This window comes from Bos mutus, chromosome 3 (assembly GCF_027580195.1).
Source record: "Bos mutus isolate GX-2022 chromosome 3, NWIPB_WYAK_1.1, whole genome shotgun sequence".
In the NCBI taxonomy this organism is placed as follows: Eukaryota; Metazoa; Chordata; class Mammalia; order Artiodactyla; family Bovidae; genus Bos; species Bos mutus.
In genome coordinates this window covers 13,825,689-13,850,470 of record NC_091619.1, presented here as the reverse complement: position 1 = coordinate 13,850,470, position 24,782 = coordinate 13,825,689, and the positions used below count along the sequence as shown (strand labels likewise).

General features: G+C 41.7%; 2 protein-coding genes and 1 non-coding gene across 6 annotated transcripts in view; 1 reads left to right on the top strand and 2 right to left on the bottom strand.

Moving 5' to 3' along the window:
* The window catches only part of PDZK1 (PDZ domain containing 1), an 89,870-nt gene extending 67,916 nt beyond the window's left edge, over positions 1 to 21,954 (top strand). The window contains 6 exon segments of the mRNA XM_070367023.1: positions 16 to 220; positions 223 to 261; positions 13,147 to 13,343; positions 19,162 to 19,386; positions 20,079 to 20,375; positions 21,818 to 21,954. Of these exon segments, the coding sequence (XP_070223124.1) occupies positions 16 to 220; positions 223 to 261; positions 13,147 to 13,343; positions 19,162 to 19,386; positions 20,079 to 20,375; positions 21,818 to 21,871 (1,017 nt within the window). The 3' untranslated portion in view covers positions 21,872 to 21,954.
* Positions 2,261 to 24,782, bottom strand: part of GPR89A (G protein-coupled receptor 89A) — a 66,722-nt gene continuing 44,200 nt past the window's right edge. The window contains exons 13-18 of one of the 4 annotated variants that reach the window (XM_070367007.1): positions 23,806 to 23,871; positions 23,543 to 23,674; positions 12,213 to 12,273; positions 9,688 to 9,818; positions 4,299 to 4,433; positions 2,261 to 3,992 (exon numbers count right to left, since the gene is read on the bottom strand). In XM_070367007.1, the coding sequence (XP_070223108.1) occupies positions 4,335 to 4,433; positions 9,688 to 9,818; positions 12,213 to 12,273; positions 23,543 to 23,674; positions 23,806 to 23,871 (489 nt within the window). In that variant the 3' untranslated portion in view covers positions 2,261 to 3,992; positions 4,299 to 4,334. Of the gene's footprint in view, positions 4,434 to 9,687; positions 9,819 to 12,212; positions 12,274 to 20,384; positions 23,675 to 23,805; positions 23,872 to 24,782 lie in introns of those variants that run through there. The other 3 variants (XR_011463518.1, XM_070367004.1, XM_005898506.3) reach the window with 3 other exon arrangements.
* TRNAY-AUA (transfer RNA tyrosine (anticodon AUA)) lies at positions 13,848 to 13,919 on the bottom strand. Its single transcript has one exon. It is a non-coding gene; the product is annotated as a tRNA-Tyr (tRNA).

The following is a 24,782-nucleotide window of genomic DNA, read 5'->3' as shown; positions in this document are numbered from 1 at the left end:
CTTTCTTCCTCTTAGGTTGTGGATCTGGTCAGAAAGAGTGGGAATTCAGTGACTTTACTAGTTCTGGATGGGGATTCCTACGAGAAAGCCATGAAAAAGCAAGTAGACTTGAAAGCGTTGGGTCAAAGTCAGGAGCCGAGTTTGAATGATAAGAAGGCGCCCTCTGTGATGAACGGAGGAGCACAGATGTGGATGCAGCCACGGCTCTGCTACCTAGTGAAGGAGGGGGTAGCTATGGCTTCTCTCTGAAAACTGTCCAAGGTGAGCTTGAAGGTGGGGTGGGGACAAGCAGCCTTCTGGAAGAGAGAGATTGGTATCTGTTAATGACTTCGCTGACTAACTTGTCAATTGCTATGGAGATTCAACAGCAGCCTCTCTCCCCTTGGTCCTTCCTTTGTACAGCTGTGCAAAGAGGGATCAGGATGTTGGACAACAGCACTGTGGAGGGACACTGGGGGCTCCTGTCTCTCTGTGTTTGTTAAGCTGAGTCCTTAAGGCCAGAGGGTTAGAGGGTTGACGCTTCTTTGGGGGTAAAGATGGAGGAGAGAATGGAGAATAAGAGGCAAGAAAAAGGAGGTTCTCCGTGAGCTACTTTTGAATTAGAATGATATCTCGTTTCATCTCTGAGTGTCCAGGTGGTCACTTATTCAAAAAGTCCTTGAGCACCTATTTATGTATCAGCTGCTGTTAGAGTTGCCGCAGGCACGGCCAAGATCCCCACCCTCCTGTGGCATCAAGATAGTACCCTCAGCTGTGGCTATGCTCTGAGATGTCTCCCTGACCTCTAGCTGAGAGGTACAGTGATTTGAGAAACCCCAACCATCAGAAAGTACTAGAAGTTCTGTTCCTAGAATTTCAGAGTTGCTGGCTGACTCATGAACAGTTGCCTGTGGTTTTCTTGGTTTCACTGGGATTCAGGTTGGAACCGTAGCTGAGTTAGGGTTTTGGTTCCACCTCTAATGTTGCTCCTTCCCTGTTCTTTCTGTACTAGAGAGGCACTGGTGGTGGGTTATAATTTGCTTAACTGATAAAGAGCTTCCTAGGTGGCTCTATTGGTAAAGAACCTCCCTGCCAGTGCAGGAGATGTAAGAGATGCATGTTCGATCCCTGGGTCGGGAAGATCCCCTGGAGAAGGAAATGGGAACCCACTCTGGTATTCTTGCCTAGAGAATTCCATGGACAGAGGGCCTGGTGGGCTATATATAGTCCATGGGGTTGCAGAGTCGGACACGACTGAGCAACTAAGGCTTGGCTTGGAAAGAGCAGCCCAATACTAAACATGGCTTCTAAGGCTTATTTAACCTGTTAGCAAGAGAAATAAAATAGCTATAAGAGATATCTCTTGAGTTTGTCAGCTGTTAAAACACAGTGATATAGGTGGTCAAAGGAAGCTTGGCATTCCTCAGAGGTTTATTATCAGTAATATGGTAAAAAAAAGAAAAAAAGAAAGAAAAAAGAAATTGCAGTTCAGACTCAATTCGTTTGGCCTTTGTGTAATGTCTGTAGTGAAAGTTTTAAATTAGCTTTATGAAGAAAATGTTTTCTTCATGACAAACATATAAAAAGGTAACAGGAGAAATGCCAAGTATTTAAGAAAGCAGAGTTTAAATTATTATTATTCTTTACAAATGGTTTATATAGTCATAATGAAGGTACTCTTTGCCTAGGCTGAAATATTAGTATCTTGAAAGAACCGACAGCATTTCTTTAAGAAGCACCTAAATCATCCCACCTGCTAATCCAGACTGACCGTATGTGTGCGTGCTTTCCTCTCTTCCTGTGCCTGTTTTCTTTAGCCTGCATCAGTGAGATTTATTCAGTCCACTGGGATGTGGTAGTTGGTGATAGTTTTAAAGAGGACAGAACAGAGCAGATGCCGTCTAATTCCACAAATACAAAGGAAAGGGAGTAGGACACAGCAATGCAGAGTGGACACAATTCGCTACTTTCTGGTTCAAGAGGCCAGTGCCACTTGAGATTCCTTCTTTGTACTTATTTGGGCTCAGAAATCCTATTCAAATCAATAAAAACCAACTGAGTAATGGCTGTGTCAAGTTTGTGCTATGAGCTCTAATTGTCATTCTGTATCAAAGTCTATTTGAGTTAGCCCTAAAAGGCGAAGTTCTAGTTTTATATTATTGGGAGAAAACCCTTTGCTGTTAGACTTTCAGTGTAATGGAGCTGTGACACTTGTCTACCCCCTACTCTCTTCTACAACAAAGATGGGGTCGAGAGGTTCAGACACGTCTCCACGAAGGGATGCAGTCTGACACCAACTTTATTCAGCATCTTATATTTATACAGAAAAGCCAGTTGACATTTTTTCTTGGTTGACCTATACATCTTACAAAAAGTCACAAGAAATCTTGAGAGCATGGGAATGGCACCCTGTTATTATTTCTTACACCAGATAACATTTCTCTGTGCATGAGAAGTTTGCACAGAACTCCAGGTGCCTGCAGTAAATAAGCGCCTAATCTCTGGGGTGGCGGGACAGAGAGCTATGTTTGCAAGCAAACCCTCAAGGACTGAGGCAGCTCCCAGAGCTGTGTCCTTCGGACAAAGGACCCCGTTCTCATGGGCAGCTCCCCGCATCTCCCCCTTTCTTTTTATATAGGCGCACGCTTATGTTCCTTTAACCGCAGACCATTTCCATAGATGGAAGCCTTTATCATCCATAGATCATCAATCAGTTTTTTAATTAAACAAGGTACAAGAAATAAAACAGTTAAAATTATTAAGAATAGTCCTCCTATGGCTGCTCCCAAGTACCAAATACTATTGACAGTAGGTACATATCAAAAAAGTTCTTAAACAAAAGACTCAGCTCTTTTTACAACATCCAAATCAGGTCTGGGTGCATTTTCAGTGTTCATTATTTCCTGATGTAGATGCAGCAAATCTAAGGAAATATTTTCATTATGCCAAATACCTTCTAAATTAGCTTTCACCTTATCCCAAGCAGTTATATTACCATTATATTTTTTGGGAGTAACACAGATCCATTGAAAATCAGCATGACATTTTACTCATAATCTCAACTTTATACTTTAAACCTCTTCACCTAAAAATTTTACAACATCATAAAGGGCATTCAATCTATCCTCTAGCTTTTTGTCAATATCTTCTTGAGTCCCCAGGGTAATGGATACATTTTGTGCCAGATTATTAACAAAAGTTGCAGTTTTCACTGATTGTGCCAGGGTCAGGGCTTCAGTAATTGAGGAAGCAATAAGGGTTACCAAAGCTAGAAATCCCAGAATTATTAACCCTATTCCCCTACGATAATGCATTAAAGCACCCTCTACTTCTCTTCAAAGTTCAAGTCCTCTTTCATCATACCGAGATCCATTGATCTTTACAGGAACCATAACAAAAGCAGGCTGTCTTAAGACTAGAACCTTAGTTTGATTAGTAATTCCCCTAACACAGTTAGTCAAAGTACAATTGTTACAAGTTACATTATAATTCCGTAACCAGGTTGTATTTTTACAGATCCTACTAGCAAAGCATAAGGGTGAGGCACACATGCACGAGGGTACCTCATGGTGAGATTCCACAAATGACCGTGTCTCACTTTCGATCCCACCTGAAGGTAGGAACCCTCACATCCAAGGGCGGCAGCTAGTTTCCAGATTTCTGTTTGGAACACTTCAGAGCCGCCCAAGTTCCAAATATGGGATGCAAAGTTTCTATGGTCCTGAGCTCCAGGGTTTCGGGCCGAGTCTGGAGACCAGTCCCACAATGACTCATTTGTCCCAAATATGTTATACACCGTAGCAGTTCCATCTCAACACAGTTTCCATGGTGCAGCAGTGACTCTTCCCCTTGTTCCAAAGTCGCAGAAAGGGATATCTAAAGGACCAGTTCCATTACGACGTTGAGGAATTCCAGACTCTTTCATTACTCCAGGAATATACAGGCTACAACCATTGTCATAATCAGCATATCCTGACTCCCCAACAAAAAGACATCCTGTTGAATTAAAATATCTAGACAGACAAATAGGTAAGCGTTCAAACACTCCATGATAAGAGAAATTAACTTGATTAGGAATAATATGTTTATCTGAAAAACCACCCAAAGCCACAGTATCATTAGTGTATATGGGAATACACTGACCCTCCTAGCCCACCGGTTGGAGAAGGGGAGGGTTGGGAAAATAAGCCCAGTAAGCACTTGAATATTCTTCAGAATGTGCAGTATTAATCTGATTTAAGATAAATAATAAGGTTATCAGGAAGCTTAAAGGCGATATCGGATCGCCCTGCACAGCAACACGATTCTGTGCCTCTCGCATCAATGCCTGAAGTTGTTGCCGAGATGGTAATTCATCATGCTCTTGAATCGTCAATCTCCTCATCTGGTTTGCTAGAGATCGTCTCCGGCGTGCGTACCAACCTTTCCGGCAGCCAGCGCGGCGCTTTGGCATCCTGTGGGAAAACACAAACATGCCCTCGTCCCCAAATTAGTACAGGATCTGGTCCATACCATTTTCCCACAAGTGGGTCTTTCCAAAAGACTTTAGGTCTTATTGTTTGTGCATCAAAGTTCCAAAATCGCTGTGCTGCTGAATGGCCACTTATATCCAATTGTAAAAAATTTAGAACAAATAAAGCATGGTTTAGAGAGTTGGAGGGGGTATTGGGATACAATTCCCCCTTCTTTAGTTTTTGCAATTGATGTTTGAGAGTTTGATGTGCCCGTTCAATAATTCCTTGACCTTGAGGATTATAAGGGATACCTGTTTTATGTGAGATAGACAATTGTGTACAAAATAGTTGAAAATTTTTTCCAGTGTATCCTGGACCATTGTCTGTTTTTATGGTTTTAGGGGTTCCCATAACAGCAAAACATTTAATGCAATGAGCTATACAATGTTTGCTAGCTTCTCCGGATTGTAGAGAGGCATGTAAAAAGCCAGAGAAGGTGTCAATAGTAACATGAACAAATTTTTGTTTACCAAATTCAGGAATATGGGTAACATCCATTTGCCATATATCGTTTGACAACAATCCTTGGGAATTAACTCCCATGGGGGACTAAAAAATTGAGGACATGTTTGACATTGCTTAACAATCTGTCTGGCAGCTTCTCGAGTAATGCCAAATTGAAGTCTTAAGCTATTGCTGTTTTGATGGTGTAAGCTGTGAGAAGTTTTTGCCATTTGTTCCAATGAAGGAAATATCATAAGTGTAGCTTCGTCAGCCAAAGCATTGTCTCGTGTTAAAGGTCCAGGAAGCCCAGAGTGAGCACGAATATGACCAAAATAGCATTTATTAACTCTGGAACAAATTAAATGTTGTATATCATGAAAAAGAGTTTGAATAGTAGAATTCAGGGTACCAATGAGTTGAACAGTCTCAATAGTGTTTAAGGCTCTTATGATATATTGACTGTCAGAATATAAATTAAATGGAGCAGAAATTTGTAATAGAGCCTGAAAAACGGCAAATAGTTCTACTTCTTGAGCAGACTTATAATTAGTACGCCAGGTGGTAGTATTGTCCTGTATAATCAAACTAGCTATTCCATTAGAAGAGCCATCAGTAAATACAGTTAGGGCATTGGCAAGGGGCTGAGAAACAACGATTTTGGGGAAGAGAAATTGGTGATAGTGAGCAAATTGCAAAATTTTATCTGAGGGATAATGATTATCAAGCCGTCCACTAAAACCAGCTAAGGCAATAACCCAATTGTCGCTAAACTGAAACAGCCAGTCCTGTTGAATTTTAGAAAATGGAACACTTATAAAATGTGGGTCTCTTCCTAGATATACAGTGGATTCTGACCGCCCAAGAGCTATTAGGGCAGCAACCAAATCATAATAGGGGGTTAGTACCCGAGAGGGAGAGGCAGGCAAGTGAAGCCATCTTAAAGGCAATCTTTGGAATAAGACTGCTGTAGGAGCATGTTTAGTAGGAAGAATATATAAACCCCATTCTTGAGTATAGTCGCAATAAGTAGCTTGTTGTTTAGACAGGGCCTGTTTAACTTTATCTAAGGCTTGCCTTCTCTCCAGAGTCAGAGTTCGGGGGGAAGTTGGATCAGGATCACCCTTCAGAATATCAAAAAGAGGCTTTATTTCCCCTGTAGTTAGCTTCAAGTAAGGTCTTATCCAATTAATATCTCCTAACAGTTTTTGGAAATCATTCAAGGTGACCAGATTATCTTTATGAATCTCTATCTTCTGAGCTCGAAACCATTCTTTTTCCAGAAAAAACCCCAAATAAGAATGGGGGGGGGGGGGGGAAGCGTTGCACCTTTTCTGTTGTGATAATCAAACCATAATCCTGTAATGCAGTTTGCATATAAGCGAATGTTGTTAATAGCAACTCCTCATCTTGATATGCCAAAAGAATATCATCCATATAATGAATAATATATACTTGGGAGTACAAGGACCTAGTGGTTTTTAAAGCTTGAGCAACAAATTTCTGACAGAGTAGTACTATTAGCCATTCCTGAGGTAAAACTTACCACTGATATCTTTGCATAGGTTCTTTATAATTTGCAGAAGGGACACTAAAAGCAAATCTTTGACAGTCATTAGTGGCAAGGGGAATAGTATAAAAGCAATCTTTTAAGTCAATAATAATTTTGTAAGTATCTTTTGGAATGGCCATGGGGGTAGGCAACCCCGGCTGAAGGGGGCCCATCAATTCCATTGTTTCATTAACCTTTCGTAAATCCTGTAATAGCCTCTATTTACCTGTTTTCTTTTTAATGACAAAAATAGGTGAATTCCAAGGTGAATTTGAGGGGGTAATATGGCCGAGAGCAAGCTGTTCCTGCACAAGCTGATTGGCAGCCGTGATCTTTTCTATTGATAGGGGCCACTGATCAACCCATACTGGATCGTCACACTTCCATTTTATCGGATCAGCATGGATTGCAGGACGATCAATGACCCCTCCTAAAAACATCCTATACCTTTTCTATCATTCTTAACTGCAGGGATCAGGGGTTGTAAAGGCCCTTGTGAATTTATCCCCAACCCCTGATGGGGTAAAAGGCCTTGGTCTAACAATTGATTACTAATCTTTTTATCTGGACTATAAAGATATACCCCCATATTCATCATAACATCTCTCCCCCATAGATTAACCAGCAGTCCTGGCAAAACATAAGGTTGAAAATGTCCTTCATGTCCTTCTTCGTCCCTCCATTTTAAAAAGGTTGAACTCTGTTCTGGGTTGTGTGATTGCCCAATGCCTTGCAAAGTAGAAATTACAACCTGCTTAGGCCATTCATCAGGCCAATGTTTTTGAGATATGACGGAAACATCTGCACCAGTATCCAAAATACCTTTAAAAGGCTTTTCTTGAATATACAGTAGAAGCTCAGGGCGCTGTTTATTAATGGCCTGAATCCAATAAGCATCTGAAGACCCGAAACCTCGGGATCCTCATTCTTGCTTAATGGCTTTTCCAACTGGAATTGTAGGAAGTAGAATTAATTGAGCAACACGTTGACCAGATTGTATTACTGTTATGCCCTGTGGTGAATGGGCCATAATTTTTATTTCACCCATATAATCAGAGTCTATGACTCCAGGGGCTACTAATAAACCTTTCATTGTAGTACTGCTTCTCCCCAATAGGAGGCCCATAGTGTTCTTCGGAAGAGGGCCAAAAATTCCAGTTGGCAAAGCCTGCATGCCCATTTCTGGAGTTAATACTGTGTAGGTGGAGGAACTGAGGTCCAATCCTGCACTCCCTGCAGTTGCTCTGAACAACTCAGTAACAGTTCTGCGTTTTGGCCCTGAAGCGTCTCCAATTTGGTCAGATTTTGCATTGCCCCATAACATTGTTTCAGGGCCTGGGGCTGGCCCCTCACCCAGTTTCCCAAGACCGGAGGAAGTGGCTTTCCCTGTAAGTCAGTTTTAGAACGGCAATCCTTCACCCAGTGTTTGCCTTTTTTACACCTAGGACAAAGGTTAGGGGTTTGAGCAGGTCTCTGGGCCTGCTTCTGCAGGCAGTGGGCGGCCTGATGACCCATCTGGCCACAAGAAAAGCAGCCAGAGCCAGGGACTCGAAGCCGACCACTAGTTTTATCCCGCTTTTGTTGTTGATACAGTATTTCTTTGACTGTCTTTCCTTGTAATGCCGCGGCCAAAGTTATGTCTTGAACGTATGAAGGGCCGATATCAGCACAAATCCGTATATAGTCAGATAAGCCTCCCTTTTTCCTGTAAGGTCTCAGGGCAGCTTGACAAGCCGAATTGGCATTCTCATAAGCAAGCTGTTTAGTCAACACCATCCCCGCCTGCTCATCCCCTATCATTTTACCAATTGCCTCAAGCAGGCGGGCAACAAAATCCTGATATGGTTCATCTGGCCCCTGGTGAATTTTAGATAAATCTTCAATCTTTTTATCAGAATTTGGAAGTTTTTTCCATGCTTGTAGAGCCGCAGCACTAATCTGAGGGTAGGCTCCAGGCAAATAATTAAGTTGACTATTAGTGTCTCGATATTCTCCCTCTCCCACCATCATTTCATAAGTGGTGTTCAGTCCCTGTCGCCATTGATATCAGCTGTGATCCCACACTGCTCAGCAAACTCAGATTTCCATAGTAAATAATCTCCTCCAGATAAACAAGCCCGAGCAACCTGTTTCCAATCATTAGGTGGCAGATTTTGATTTCCTAAAGCCTCTATAATAGCCTGAGTAAACAGCGCAGTTGGACCGTATTGTGCACAAGCCATTTTTAACTCTTTCAGTTGCTTAAAGGGCAGCGGTTCATAATACCTCTGCTGTTGAGCATTTTCAAATACTGGATAGATTCCTGAAAACCCAGGAATATGTTCTCCTTCTTCATTAGCTCGCTTAATCGCTTGTTGAAGAGGAGATAATAATATCTCACTTTTAATTTTTATGTTTTCACCGGGCAAAGAAGCAGGGATAGATATAAGCTCTTGCGGTTCCACGAAAGGCGGAGGTGGATCGAGTCCAGCAAGAACCGAGGGAGGATATGCTGGAGGCGCAGGCTGGCTGGAGTGGGAGTCTCCCTGTGCATCCTTTTTTACTGCTATAACAATCTTTTGAATTAAATTCTCCAGCTGTTCTTCAGAAAGCCCTGAATGCTTTAATTCCCCTTTTCCCGAGGGGGATTGCATGTTAACCATCATCTCCCAAGGCATATCCTCTCTATGGTACTGAGCCGCTTGTTCATTTAACTCTTCCTGTTCATCAGAGCTTAACACATCATCATTTCCTCCAGCCTTACAAGCTGTTCCCTCAGGCACAGCATAAAGCGGCTCAGGCAGAGGGGCGGAAGGCTCTGCAACTTCGGGTTCTGTGGAATCCCTGAGAGCCGTTTGAATTTTATGTCCCTCATGTTCAGGATCCAGACAGTCTCTTATGAGAGTCCACAAAGAAAAAGCATCCACAGGAACACGACTGGGACCATGTAAGGAATAATATGTCTGCAATTGTTTTCCTACTTTTTTCCAAGTTTTCAGACTAACTGTTCCTCCCTCTGGAAACCAGGGATAAACCTCTTCTATAAAAAGTAAAAACTTCTCTAGCTGTGACTTATTTACATAAATTCCCCTACCTTTTAACATAGTTTTCAACATATGTACAAATAACTGGCGGCTATTGCCTTGTCCCATGATTTATTACTCTTGACAATCACCCTCCCTGCCCTTTACTTTAATTAATTAGGAATTCCTCTTTACTTACCTCAATCTTGGCGGGCAGCGGCCGTCGTCGCGCTCCGATTCCTGAGTCCCTATTTCGGGCACCACCTGCCGGTGCCAGCCGGCAAAGTCGATCAGGTCCCGAGAACGTGCATGGCGGGGCTAAGAAAGAAACTAAAGCAAGAGACTACAACAAAGACGGGGTCGAGAGGTTCAGACACGTCTCCACGAAGTCTGACACCGACTTTATTCAGCATCTTATATTTATACAGAAAAGCCAGTTGACATTTCTTCTTGGTTGACCTATACATCTTACAAAAAGTCACAAGAAATCTTGAGAGCATAGGAATGGCACCCTGTTATTATTTCTTACACCAGATAACATTTCCCTGTGCGTGAGAAGTTTGCACAGAACTCCAGGTGCCTGCAGTAAATAAGCGCCTAATCTCTGGGGTGGCAGGACAGAGAGCTATGTTTGCAAGCAAACACCCTCAAGGACTGAGGCAGCTCCCAGAGCTGTGTCCTTCAGACAAAGGACCCCGTTCTCACGGGCAGCTCCCCGCAGCTTGCAATAAATTTCATTCTGAACCAGTGTTACTAAAGTGTTTTAATACAAGCTGGAAGATGACCAGTGTGGGTGATGAATATCGAGTTACACGTGGGGAGTATTTGATGTGTTGTACCCCAAATCTTACGCCCCAGCATGCTTCCATGATGCATGGAAAACACTCAGAGGTTTTCCTCTGGGGTCATATGGAACCTTGAAAATTGACCAACTGTATCTTTTCTTGGTAGAATGATATTTCAAAGTAGACCTTTACTTTCTTTTCCAAATTCCTTTCCTAGTCTTCACCTAAGTACCTTTCTGGGTTTTCTGAATTCCGGCTTTCACTTGGGTTCAGTTAGCATCTGTATGGGTAACGTCGTACTTAACAAAGGGAAAAACAACTATATAAGGGAAGATAAATAAATACCAGTGAGGTGGTACAAAACAGTATTACAGCTTAAGCTCAGGACTTACATCCTGTATATCCTGTTTAATCTATAGACTGTGTGCCTCAACACAGAAACTTTCCTATTTCCCAGCATCTTTCTTGGAGACTGATGTTGGTCCTCACCTGTGAGTGTTGTTGCAGGTGAAGAAGTCTGGAAGCCGTGTCACATTCCTGCTTGTGGACAAGGAAACTGACAAGCACCATAGCGAGCAGAAGATAAAAGTCAAGAGAGAAACAGCCAGTCTGAAACTGCTACCCTGCCAGCCCCGTGTTGTAGAGATGAAGAAGGGAAGCAATGGCTATGGTTTCTACTTGAGGGAAAGCCCAGAACAGAAAGGTAAGGCACTTGAAGAGCAGAAAACTTGGCAGTGTAACCACCCAATTCTTCATCCCAGTCTGACTCCAGAGTTCCATTAGGCCCCCCAGCCCCCCAACAGGGTACCCTTAGGTTTTCATAGCAGAATTATAAGGCGGCATTTTGGATCTGAGCAGTAGCATGCCAGTAAATTGGCTCTCTGGGGAAAAAAAAAAAGCCCTAATTTGTTGCATGTGTTGTTTCGTTGTGGTGTAAATACTCCCACCATGTCTGATTTCAAGCTACAACATGCTGTCACAGAACGCAAAGTTGAGAAGTATTCTCATGAGCTGGTGTGCGACAGCGCCAACACACCACTAGATCTGAGGCAGGGGTGTGGGTGGGGATCTGGGACATGAATAGAACCAGGAGTCTTTCTGATCCCCTGTAATTCAATAAGAATTAAGGTCCTCCTACACAAGCTGAATACATTAGGGAAAAAAAAATGTAGGTTCAGGCCATGAAAACTGTTATTCACCCAGAAGTTGCCATTTTCTTTCCATCATATGTATTTACATTAATTTATGAAACATTAATTTGGCTTATATGGCATAAAAACATCCTCAGGATCTTTGAGAATATCAAATGAATGTGGTAAGAATTCTTCAGTCAAGAAGACCCCTATTTACTAGAGGAGATAAGACACATATGTCCATAACTGAAGGTAGATGGTGAGAAACATCTTAAAACAGGGCAGGTAAGATACTATGGAAATTCAATGTTGGAGCAAGTTTTTCTCACTAAAAAGGTATTGGGAGGCCTCAAAGTAAAGGTAGCACTTGAGCTCTGCCTTTGTAGTATGAATAGAATTTGGGCAAGTTGATGGGGTAGGGACAAGTAAGTCCAATCCATGAAGATAGGATTGTGTGAATAAAGCAGGAAGACACAGGCTCAGTTTGACTGCCATTTAAAGTGTAGCACAGAAAATCAAGTTAGAAGGGTCAGTTGGAGAGACATATGATGGACTGTTAGTGCATGTTGAGGAGTTTAGACTTATTTTCAGAGTTAGTGGGGAGTTATTTTTTGAACAGTGTAAGAGAGAAGACAAATTAAGCCTACATTGTCTTGGGGGCTTTACACATCTCAATTACTCCTAATAATTTTACAAGAATTGCTGAAATTGGGGACTTGAAGAAGATACAATTTTTATATGGTCAAATAGTTCTAGTACAGCTAGAATCAAAATTAGGTCTGTTTAGTTCCAAAGCTCACACTCACACTGTCGCGCTGGGGACTCGCTCAGATGTTGCATCAAGATGAATCTGAAGGCAGGTCTGTACTGGAGAAGGCAAACAAGGAGGGGAGAGCAACTGGTAAGGTAGCAGTTTAGGAAGAATTCAAGGCAGGAATGAATACAAACTGAATTTCAGGTAGAGGAACTAGGGCTCCAGAAGAGATGTGTAAAAATATTAAGGTAGCACTGAAGGACTTGGCTGATTAGACACAGGGAGTGGGTGCTGAGGAAGACTCATGCTACGTGTCAGTGACAGGAGGATGGTGCTCCCACTAACAGGTGACCAAGAGATGCCAAGCAACTGCTGGAAAAGTGAAACTAGAGCTTGTTAAAAGTGTATGAGGGGCAAAAAAAAAAAAAAAAAAGGTGAGAGATCTGAAGGTTTCTGGTGAAGATGGTTTAATTCCTGAAGACTCAACACCCATCTGTGTGGCATGCACTCACAAACCCATTCACAACTGAATTTGCCCAACTGCTACTAAAAGGCTAGCTTGGGTTTCCTGGGGTCTGAATTCTTTGGTTTTGTTCACCATTCTTCCCATCCTCTCCTCCCCTTTTTTATGGCTTCGCTTCTACATAAGCATACAAGTATGCACACTGACTTCCTGGGACTTTGCTGACCCTTACTGCTTAGCATGCTGTTTTGTCAAGACTGAATCCCAAACACTTTTAGTAATAACATTCTTTTAAGACCCTTTCATTATTAATGACTGGGTTTATTCCTGGAATGAGTTCTGACCAAAGAGCGAGGTGGATAGGATGTGTATAGATATCCTAGGGGGAAGGACAGGAGTTGTACTCAGCATGCCTTTTATACCTATTTTATAAGGGCTTTAGGCCCCAGCAGAAATCCCCCAGTTTGTTTTCTAGGGATCTTTCTGATAATTCTATTTAATTTTTTTTTTTGGGGGTGGGTAGGTCAAATCATCAAGGACATAGATCCCAAAAGTCCAGCAGAAAAGGCTGGCTTGAAGAACAATGACCTGGTGGTTGCTGTCAATGGCAAGTCTGTGGAGTCCCTTGATCATGACAGTGTGGTGGAAATGATTAGAAAGGGTGGAGATCAGACCTCTCTGCTGGTGGTAGACAAAGAGACAGACAACATCTATAAACTGGTAAGTAATACAAGGTCACATATTCATGACAAGTTTGGGTCCATTCACTCATGCCCTCAAACTTTGGTTAAGTTACCACTTTGATCTTCATACTGGAAGAGGCATAACAATCATCATTAAGGCTGCACTGAAGCTCAAATTGGTAGATAAGAGAATGTGATGGGTTCATGAGGTTTAAGTCCTTGGAAGTAAGATTTTTGAAAGAATTTGCAAATATAACTCCAGAATTTCTCTTGGTGACCTGTGAAAAATCTATGAACAATAGCCTGGAAATAAACAGATGTAGTCCTAACTTCCCCAAATAGGGAATGACTGGATTTTAATCTATAGACCAATGTGTTCTATCAATCCCATGTAAAAGCCTAAAGAATGTGAAAGTGAAGTTGCTCAGTCGTGTCCAACTCTTTGCAACTCCATGGACTGTAGCCCACCAGTCTCCTCCATCCATGGGATTTTCCAGGCAAGAATACTGGAGTGGGGTGCCATTTCCTTCTCCAGGGGATCTTCCCCACCCAGGGATCGAACATGGGTCTCCTGCATTATAGGCAGATGCTTTACCATCTGAGCCACCAGGGAAGTCCATAGGGACTAGTTTACAAACCCTTAGCAAGGGAGTAGAAACACAGATTCACCAAGACCAAGCTGTGTCAAACTAATTTTATTTCCTTTTATCTCTTAGTCACAATAGCTATTGTCTGCATATTTTAAAGTTTTTTATAACACATTTATCACAAGAACTGAGGTTCACTCTAGCTTAGCAGACATTCAGGGGCCTTCTAAAGTATCATCTGCCTTGTTGGGTGTTGGTCACAAAAATGAACAAAGATGAACTTGTTCTATGTGATATACAATAGAAGCATCCAAAGGCATATAAATGATATAGAGGGAGGAATATTACGGATGGTAGAATTAGCCTCCTTCAGATTAAAAAAACCTGAAGCTTAGAGAGACTAAGTGATTAGCTAAACTCACCCATTTTAGCAAAGACTGAAGTCAGTATTTGAAAGCAAGTTTTAATTTATTATGCCATACTCCCTCCCAGCACATTCTGAATAGATATTTCAAGACATTTGTGTAAAGAAGACTAAAGAGTGAACTGGATGATAGAAAAATTAATGGGTTTTTAGCTAGTTGAACAACCATACCTAATAGTACTTGATACTGGACCAAATGTCAACACGAACAGATGTTTAATAGCATGCTGTTTGTTCCTAAGCTACCATATTATTAAATGTGGTTGGAGACATGGAAAACATATTTAATATACTTAAGTCATACAGATGACTTAATGTGTTGATGGATAATTACTAGAGACTAATATTTAAATATCTAGTCAAGATAGAAGAATAAAAACTAGTAAGTTTAAAGTTTAATCAGGAATATATTTCAAGTACTAAACTAACTTAAAAGTAAATTGTATAAATTTCAAATGATGAGGCCTGAACTGATGACTAAAGAAAAAAGTGCAGAAAACTTGACGACACTCTAAGTAGCTGCCTCTACCAAAAAAACTCAATTTAAGGTTACATTAATTGACACTTGGCTTTTGAAGATGATAGTATTACTGTTCTGAGTTGATCAGACTATACCTGAAATTACCAGTAATGTGATTTTGGGTAAATTACCCTCCCTGTGCCTGTTTCCTTCATTGTAAGGTGGGTGTATCTATGGCAAAGGGTGGTTATTAAGTGTTAAATGAGTTGATCAACAATGAGTCTAGTCCTGGCAACCTCACTTTAGGCCAGTGTCAAGAAAGGTAACCAGGGAAGAGGTTTTGTAAGACATTATGTGAATATTTGGTTTGAATAACCATAGGTTTTGGGGAAGAAAGGAACACACTGTCAAGAATTTAAAAGGCTAAATGGTAACTATGCAAGGTAATGGATCTGTGTTAATTAACTTGATCGTGGTAATCATTTCACAATGTATATGTCTAGCAAATCATGATGTGTATACCTCAAACATATACAACTGCAACTGTCAGTTATACATTGTTAGAGCTGGGAAGATACATGAAGCAAAAATTGATGAAATTGAAAAGAGAAATACAATTCTACAATGATAGTTGAAGACTTCAATAGCCCATTCTCAATACTGGATAGAACCAGACAGAAGTAAGGAACTAGAGGACGTGAACAATGCAAACCAGCTAGATCTAACAGTCACACACAGAACACTCTACCCAACAACGGAATACACATTCTTCTCAAGTGCGCATGGGATAGTCCCCAGAATAGACCACGTGCTAGGCCACAAATCAAGTCACAAGAGCCAAATGATGGAATCATCCCAAGTGTCCACTGACAGATAAATGGATTTAAAACAAATAATACACACACACACACACATGAATTTGAAAGGCTATTACATGTGGAAAGTAGACTTATTTTTGAGGTGTCCTACAGGGCACAGTTTCACCAAGTAGAGAAGGCATAAGGAGCTAGCTTTTGGCTTAAAGACAACCAAAGCTACCAGGAAAAAGCTCTGCAGAGTGGGAAGCTCCCAGTCGGAGGTAAAAATCAAACAGAAGTCAGAAGGTCACTGCAGTAGCTGCTGTAAAGGGAATTCAGGCATCAAGTCCTCTTCATGCATGCTTGCTTGTGTGCTTGCTGAGTTGCATCCGACTCTTTGCAACCCCATGGACTGTAGCCTGCCAGGATCTTCTGCCAGGATCTTTCTTGACTGGAAATGGTATTTTCCAGTCAAGAAAATGAGTGAGTTGCCATTTCCTCCTCCAGGGCATCTTCCCAACCGAGAGATCAAGCCTGCCTCTTCTGTGTCTCCTGTACTGGCAGGCAGGTTCTCTATCACTAGTGCCACCTGGGAAGTCCCGAGTTGTTTCCAATGCCTCCTAATCTTATGACAGAATGACTTAACTATAATTTTAATGTTTTGATTAATATGAGAGAAATTGGATCTAAAAAGATGCCTGTCTCCATCCTCTTCCTCCCTCTTCTCTTGCAAAGTAAGTTCCATAGAGGGGTAGGTACATGATGGTTGGATCTTTGATATATATATCAGCGAATAAAACAAACACCTAGACCAGTTCTTGGCACATACCAGACACCCAAATATTTGAATGAAGAATGAGTAAAGACTCATTACTGTCCTCTGCCTCAAGATTAGTTGCTACTGTCAGATACAGTTGATCTGCAGTGATAGCAGAAGTATTTTCGCATGTGATGAGTCACTCTGACAATTTTCCACATTTTAAAGAGAAAGAAATGTGGGAAGATTTGCAAGTACAGCATTGAAAGATCTGCGGTTCACTGAATTGGGTAAGTAGGAGGTTCTGTGCTAGTGCTACTCTTTTTAAAAAAATTTATTTTAGGTTGTGCTGGGTTGTGGTGTGCAGGCTTCTCACTGTGGTGGCCTGTCTTGTGGAGCACAGGCGGTAGTGCACGGGCTTCAGTAGCTGCAGCTTGTGGACTCTAGACAGCACGGACTTGAGTAGTTGTGATGAACAGGTTTGGTTGCCCTGAGGCAGACAGGATCTTCCTGGACCAGGGATCAAACCCATGTCCCCTGCACTGGCAGAAGGATTCTTATCCACTATATCATCAGGGAAGTCCTGTGCTGGTGCTACTCTTGTTTAGAAAGAAAGATGTGGTCTTGGGGTAAAACAGATGATACTAGAACCCCAAATCCAGTTTTAGCCAGGTTGTTGAACAGGAAGCAGGAGATCATAAGCCTAAACTCTGCAGGCTGGCTAAAGGTGAAGATGGCTATGGCTTTCACTTAAACGCGGTTCAGGGTTGGCCAGACTCAGCTTCAATTGCTTGATTTTCTACTCATTGCCTAACAAATGTCCTGTACACCTGTGGGCAGTAATTAAATTGCTGATCCAAGATCTTACCATATCCAAATATACAACTATATAAAATATATAACTAAACAAAACAAAGCTTTAATTCTCTTAACTAAAACCCACAGTCAGCTAAACTCTTCATTCTGTAACAAAAACTAGTCCTATGTTTCCTGTTTCTCTGTCTGGGAGTTGAAATGGATTAGAAGTATTTAAAGACAGTGAGGAGTCTGGATGGGAGGGAGTTTGGGAGAGAATGGATACACATATATGTATGGCTAAGTCCCTCTGCTGTCCACCTGAAACTCTCACAACATTGTTAACCGGCTATCAGATCAGATCAGATCAGTCGCTCAGTTGTGTCCGACTCCTTGCAACCCCATGAATCGCAGCACGCCAGGCCTCCCTGTCCATCACCAACTCCCGGAGTTCACTCAGACTCATGTCCATCGAGTCAGTGATGCCATCCAGCCATCTCATCCTCTGTCGTCCCCTTCTCCTCCTGCCCCCAATCCCTCCCAGCATCAGAGTCTTTTCCAATGAGTCAACTCTTCGCATGAGGTGGCCAAAGTACTGGAGTTTCAGCTTTAGCATCATTCCTTCCAAAGAAATCCCAGGGCTGATCTCCTTCAGAATGGACTGGTTGGATCTCCTTGCAGTCCAAGGGACTCTCAAGAGTCTTCTGCAACACCACAGTTCAAAAGCATCAATTCTTCAGTGCTCAGCCTTCTTCACAGTCCAACTCTCACATCCATACATGACCACAGGAAAAACCATAGCCTTGACTAGACGGACCTTTGTTGGCAAAGTAATGTCTCTGCTTTTGAATACGCTATCTAGGTTGGTCATAACTTTCCTTCCAAGGAGTAAGCATCTTTTAATTTCATGGCTGCAGTCACTATCTGTAGTGATTTTGGAGCCCAGAAAAATAAAGTCTGACATTGTTTCCACTGTTTCCCCATCTATTTCCCATGAACCAGCTATACTCCAATGCAAAATAAAAAAAAAAAAAAAAAAAAAAAAAAGACAGTGAGGAGTCTAGCATAGCAGAGTATCAGCTAATGGTTATATCAGCAAATAGTAAAATAGAGTACAACAGACACAGGACTGGAGTGGGGAGTGGGAGATGCAAGTAGTAAATGATTGGAATTGACTTTTGTTACCATATGTGACTGTGTGAATGCCAACTTCCTCTACCCACTCCCCCAACTGATTGCTGCTGCTGCTGCTGCTGCTGCTAAGTCGCTTCAGTCGTGTCCGACTCTGTGCGACCCCTGAGACAGCAGCCCACCAGGCCTCCCCGTCCCTGGTATTCTCCAAGCAAGAACACTGGAGTGGGTTGCCATTTCCTTCTCCAATGCATGAAAGTGAAAAGTGAAAGTGAAGTCGCTCAGTCCTGTCCGACTCTAGTGACCCCATGGACTGCAGCCTACCAGGCTTCTCCATCCATGGGATTCTCCAGGCAAGAGTACTGGAGTGGGGTGCCATTGCCCAATTGATTACTGTAATTCAAATAGTGACAAAAATATCATCTCATGTTTCACTTCTCTAATGTGTCTAAGGAGCTGTGAAGAGTTCTGAAGACCATCTTACTGAGGGAAAGGCCCAGGTGAACCTCCTCTGCGTGAGGTATTGGGCAAGTCACTCAATGTCTTATAATCTCCCAACAGGGAGACTGCTGACAATTTGTTCAGTGACTTGCTCACTATCATGGAATTAGAACAAACTAGCAGTTCTGTTAGATTTGGATCCTTGTACAACATTCTGTGCTGCTCTTATTTTATGTGTATGTACATTTGCTTACATGTTTATGCTCATTATTCTGTAACTAAGCTCAATCTTCCTTTATACCTTTTTTGTTTGGGGTAGTAGAGATATTTTACAGCCCACAACCAGATGTATCTGGAAGAGGAGTGGAACATAGAGGATACCTTATAAATTAAACCAGTACATTTAATAAAGTGTGAATTCTCATACTTATCATTAATGTTTTTTCCACTTTATTTTCAAAAGGCTGGCTTTTCTCCATTCTTCTACTATCAAAGCCAAGAGCTGCCTAATGGTTCTGTCAAGGAGGTTCCAGCTCCTACTCCTGCTCCTCTGGAGGTCTCAAGCCCAGAAACTACAGAGGAAGTAGGAGATCATAAGCCTAAACTCTGCAGGCTGGCTAGAGGTGAAGATGGCTATGGCTTTCACTTAAACGCGGTTCGGGGTCAGCCAGGCTCATTCGTCAAAGAGGTATGGTGAGCTGGGTCCAGCAGCCCAGCGAACACGGCCACAGTGAGGACAGTCTCAGTGCCTCCCACTCACTAATGGCTCAGTAAAAAGATTACACCAAAGGCCTACACTGAGGGTCTCACTTGGGTTCAAGTAAATACTGGTCTCATACCCTTTACGATAGCTATGAGTACATCAAAGTTCACATCATTTGTTTCTGAAACATCTGTGTGTCTCTTTAGACATTTCAAATTAAATAAACACAGTGAGTTGACATGACTGTGGTTAACAGTCATTACTAACAACTCTTGTCTGGGAGTAATACCTGTTTGCTTCTGTGTGTCTGGGATAATGCCATTACCCTGCAGGGACAGACAGAAAACTATCTCTGTAGCTCTCAAGTTGGGAATGAAGAAGGGGGACCTATGGAATCTAATGCCTTCACCCTGGAAAGCACCGTATGAGAGATACACAATAGGATATTCAACCATTGTGAACACTATTCTTTTGAGTAGCGCTTATGAAATTGTAGCTTTAATAAGCAGAAAGCATTAGGGCACCATTTTAAACTTCTGTACTTCAAGGAGAAATGTCTGTATTCTCAACATGACTCAGAATAAATTCTCAAAGCCCTCATCTCTCCTCTGAAGAATTGCTAGTCTAACAGTCTGTGGTCTCTGTTTGGAAGTGGTAACTCAGCATTCTGCTCACAGGTGCAGAAGGGCGGCCCTGCTGATCTGGCTGGACTGGAGGATGAGGACGTCATCATTGAGGTGAATGGAGTGAACATGCTGGATGAGTCCTATGAGAAGGTGGTGGACAGAATCCAGAGCAGTGGCAAGACTGTCACACTCTTAGTCTGTGGAAAGAAGGCCTATGATTATTTCCAGGCTAAGAAAATCCCTATCGTTTCCTCCATGGCTGATCCGCTGGATAATGACCCTGATCCTGATGAAGGAAGGCTGGAAGGATCAGAGCAAAACTCACACACGGCAGAAGAAAGAGAACGAGTGAGTGGTGATACATTGCTTTTAGTGATCTAACTAACCAGAGTATGGTAAAGTCCTTAACAAGTGCACCATGTATCTACGTTTACCACAGGTTTCCTAAAACACTAGAACACTACAGTGTAAAGAGAACGAGCAAATTCAGTTACCATGGGTGAGAGGAGGTAGTTTAAGAATAAACTTATTTTTCATAGCATGGAGTTGACAGTAACTTATCAAAATTATAATGAAAACACCAGAAGAACCCAAATCAGACTATTTACATACAAATTCTGGAATTGCCATTTATTACTCTTGGGTAATAGGCTGGGTAATTTACCAGCCTTGGGTAACAAGTAATAGAAAATAATGGATTTATTCTCTGTGCCTCAGTTTCTCCACCTATAAAACAAAGATAATTTGTAGGATTGTTATCAGGATATATTAAGACTGTTGAAGTCTTTGAACAGTGCCTGGTTCATGGTGAGCATGAGAACAAATGGTGGTGGTTAGAGACAATATTCTTTTTAAAATAACTGGCAGGTATTCAAGTTTCATTACTGAGGAAGAATAAACATTATTCTGTTTGTATTTCATTTAGATAAATTCCTTGACAAGTCTCAGTTTCTCTTCATAGATGAACTTGAGGTCCAAAGGTAAACTATCCAAGTTCATAAAGGAAATGTATGACAAAGCCAAGACTCTAAATAAAAGTTTTACATGTTTTTCATTACATTATTTCTGCAGATTGGTAATCTAAAAAGCAAATACTCATTTTTAATGAATACAAGCTATCTTAGTCTGTGTGGGCTGCTAAACAAAATACCATAGATTTGGTGGCTTATAAACAACAAACATTTATTTCTCACAGTTGTAGAGGCTCAGAAGCCCAAGATCACGGCACTGGCAGATTCAGGGTCTGGTGAAGGCATTCTTCCGGGTTGCAGACTGCTGACTTCTGGCTTGCCTTCATATGGCAGAAGGAGCTAAGGAGTTCTGGGAGGCCTCTTGTAAAGGCCTGATCTGAGTCATGAGAGCTCTCCCCTCCTGACCTAATCACCTCCTCATCACCTTGGGAAACAGGATTTCATCCTCTGCACTTTAGGGAGATACAAACATGCAGACCATAGCATACATGTTGCTATTGACCTTGTATCCTATATTGTTTCACAAAGAAAGTATTCTAGATGTCTTTAAAAATATTCTATAATAACTCTATAGAAAGTCAATTGTAGTACTATGCTAGTTTATAGAAAAGAAATATGTATATATATATAGATATTAAAAGGAATGTGTCAGGGTCGAACAGCAAGCTGGAAATGAAGCCAAGTGCAGAATTTTGGTCACCAAGCTTCTCATAAGTGACTCTTCTTCCTGACTCGAGAAGTGCAAATCTAAAGCAGACTATCCATCTCCTTAAGTTCACACTCTTACCACTTACACATCCTCTGTTTCCTTTTGCACAGGCCCACAGTACAGCCTCTCATTCTTCTTCCAATTCTGAAGACACAGAGATGTGATGAGAACAAGCACTGGCTTTGGCTGATAATAGGAATAGGAAAGGATAATAGGAATCCTTTCCCAAGGAATGAGCGGACATCCATTTACTGTCTTTGTTAGAGAAGAACTCCTTGGAAACCAGTTCATCACATGTGATTGTCTTCTGCTGTTATCTGTCTCAGGGGTGGCTACTGCAGAGAGCTTATTTATGGCCAACTTAGGAAAAGTTAATATACGAGCCAGATGCTTTTCATGCGATCTCTTTCAACCTTCAACTTAACTACTCTTCTCTGTTTGATGTTATTTCTTCTATAGGTTCCCAGAGCACCAAAGATGATTCATAAATCTGTATATGTGAGAACTGCTAATTAAGGTATCTGAGCAGATAAGCCTATTAAAACTATGCTTTTGTAAGAATGTTGTTGTTGCTGAAATAAATGCCATTAAAAATGCCTTTTGAGTATGCTTGAATTTTCTCTGTTGGCTGATAGAACCTTAATAGTGCTTTTGTTTCTGGTAAACTTTTTATGTTTTAACCTTCATTTTGCCTCTAGAAACCCCGAACACAACAAAACTCAGAATAAGATCTCAGCAACAAAGAGAGACTTCCTGGTAATAGAATTCAAGATTTTCTTAAATTGCATTTCTTAGTGTCCTACAAATTTTCCACAAGCTTCCTATTACAGATGAAGACACTGAGCTCTAGGATAGGAAAGTGACCTATTCCAGTTAAGTTATTCATTGTTTTATCCCACAACTGGCAGATGAAAAGAAAAAATGAAATATCATCAGTGACTTGAATTTAGAGTAATTCACTCTTAAATAATACTAGTAAAGTGAAAGTGAAAGTTGCTCAGTCGTGTCCTTTGTGACCCTATGGACTATACAGTCCGTGGAATTCTCCAGGCCAGAACACTGGAGTGGGTAGCCTTTCCCTCCTCCAGGGGGTCTTTCCAACCCAGGGATCAAACTAAGTTGAAGGGAAATCAAGAAAAATGCCATACTCTGACACTGGTACACTGTTTCAGTTGCACACCACTCCTTCCCCAGCACAGATGAACTTTCGGTTATTTGAAGGGGTAAGGGGCTGGGGAGGAGGGCTGGGACGCTTGACATCGCTGACAAGCGATGGTACCAAGCTATCCCTGATAGAATGACAGTAAGGCCCAAGTGTTAACAATCTCTGATTTTAATGATAGTCAATCTCAAGGGAAAGTCATAACCTCCTCCATGGGATCCTTGATTTAAACAGAATCTCATGTGTTTAACCAGCTACCTTACATTTCTCTTACCCCAGAGTTCCAGTGTATTTTCTCCCTTTAGCTTCTTGGCTCCTTTTAGCCCCACCACCTGACATACTCCACCAGCCTCCAACCAAACAGGGTACTCTTGGTTGAGTGCTAGCTTGAGTTACTTCTCTCTCTCATACAAATGAGAAGCTGAAGCTACTCATGATTACAGTATCATCTGAGGACAAAGGCATAAGCTGCAGGTAGAATATGCTACCACAGCACTATGTTGTTTTAAAAATGTTAGGCCCTGGCCCCTCCAGTTTTTCCCTCTTATATCCAAATTCTGACACCACTGGCTTGTAGCAGTCTGTAATAGGCATGAGTTCAAGGTGCCATATGCTTCTCTGGTGCCTGTTTGTGGGCCAGATAGAGGAAGAGTATGCTGGAGAGAGCACTGACCAGGAAGATGACATCAAACCAACGGTGATAGAAGTTGAACTGCAGCTCTCCAAGGACTTCGGTGATGATGGTGCGGTACTCCAGAGGCATGCTCATTCGGATCAGCAGCACAGATGAGACGAAGTACATGCCCTGTAGGTCAAATGAAGCCAGAAGGGGCTTTGAATGCAGTGACAGACAAAGGAAATTGTTACAATATTAAAAAGTTGAAACATTTCTGGTATTTTACGGCTCTAGACATAAAGCTAGTTCATTAAACTTACCATTATCTGAGCTAATAGCAGGACAATGACATTGGAGGACTTACTGCTGGAGATGGCATAAAAGAACTGTCAAGAAAGGGAGGAAAGATGATTATACAGTACTTCTAGATTCCTGTGTCAAAAACATTAAGTAGTATAGTTAGCATGTAAATAAAAGTGTTTTTTTCCATGCCACCATCTTGTATAGAACCGTTCATAAGATTAAGGCTATAAATAAGACATGTAAACAGACGGCCCCAAAAGGATCCACTTACAGTTTTCCCATATGGGTAAGTATGGGAAAATATCACTACAAACTAGTAGCATCACTACTAGTGATGCTTTGTAGGAAGCATCACTATGAACAAAGCTAGTGGAGGTGATGGAATTCCAGTTGAGCTATTTCAAATTCTAAAAGATGATGCTGTTAAAATGCTGCACTCAATATGCCAGCAAATTTGGAAAACTCAGCAGTGGCCACAGGACTGGAAAAGGTCAGTTTTCATTCCAATCCCAAAGAAAGGCAATGCCAAAGAATGCTCAGACTATCGCACAATTGCACTCATCTCACATGCTAGTAAAGTAATGCTCAAAATTCTCCAAGCCAGGTTTCAACAGTATGTGAGCTGAGAACTTCCAGATGTTCAAGCTGGATTTAGAAAAGGCAGAGGAACCAGAGATCAAATTGCCAACATCTGTCAGATCATAGAAAAAGCAAGAGAGTTCCAGAAAAACATCTGATTTATTGACTATACCAAAGCCTTTGACTGTGTGGATCACAACAAACTGTGGAAAACTCGTCAAGAGATGGGAATACCAGAACACTACCTGCCTCCTAAGAAATCTGTATGCAGGTCAAGAAACAACAGTTAGACCCGGACATGGAAAAACAGACTGGTTCCAAATTGGGAAAGGCGTACGTCAAGGCTGTATATTGTCACCCTGCTTATTTAACTAATATGCAGAGGACATCATGCAAAATGCCAGGCTGGATGAAG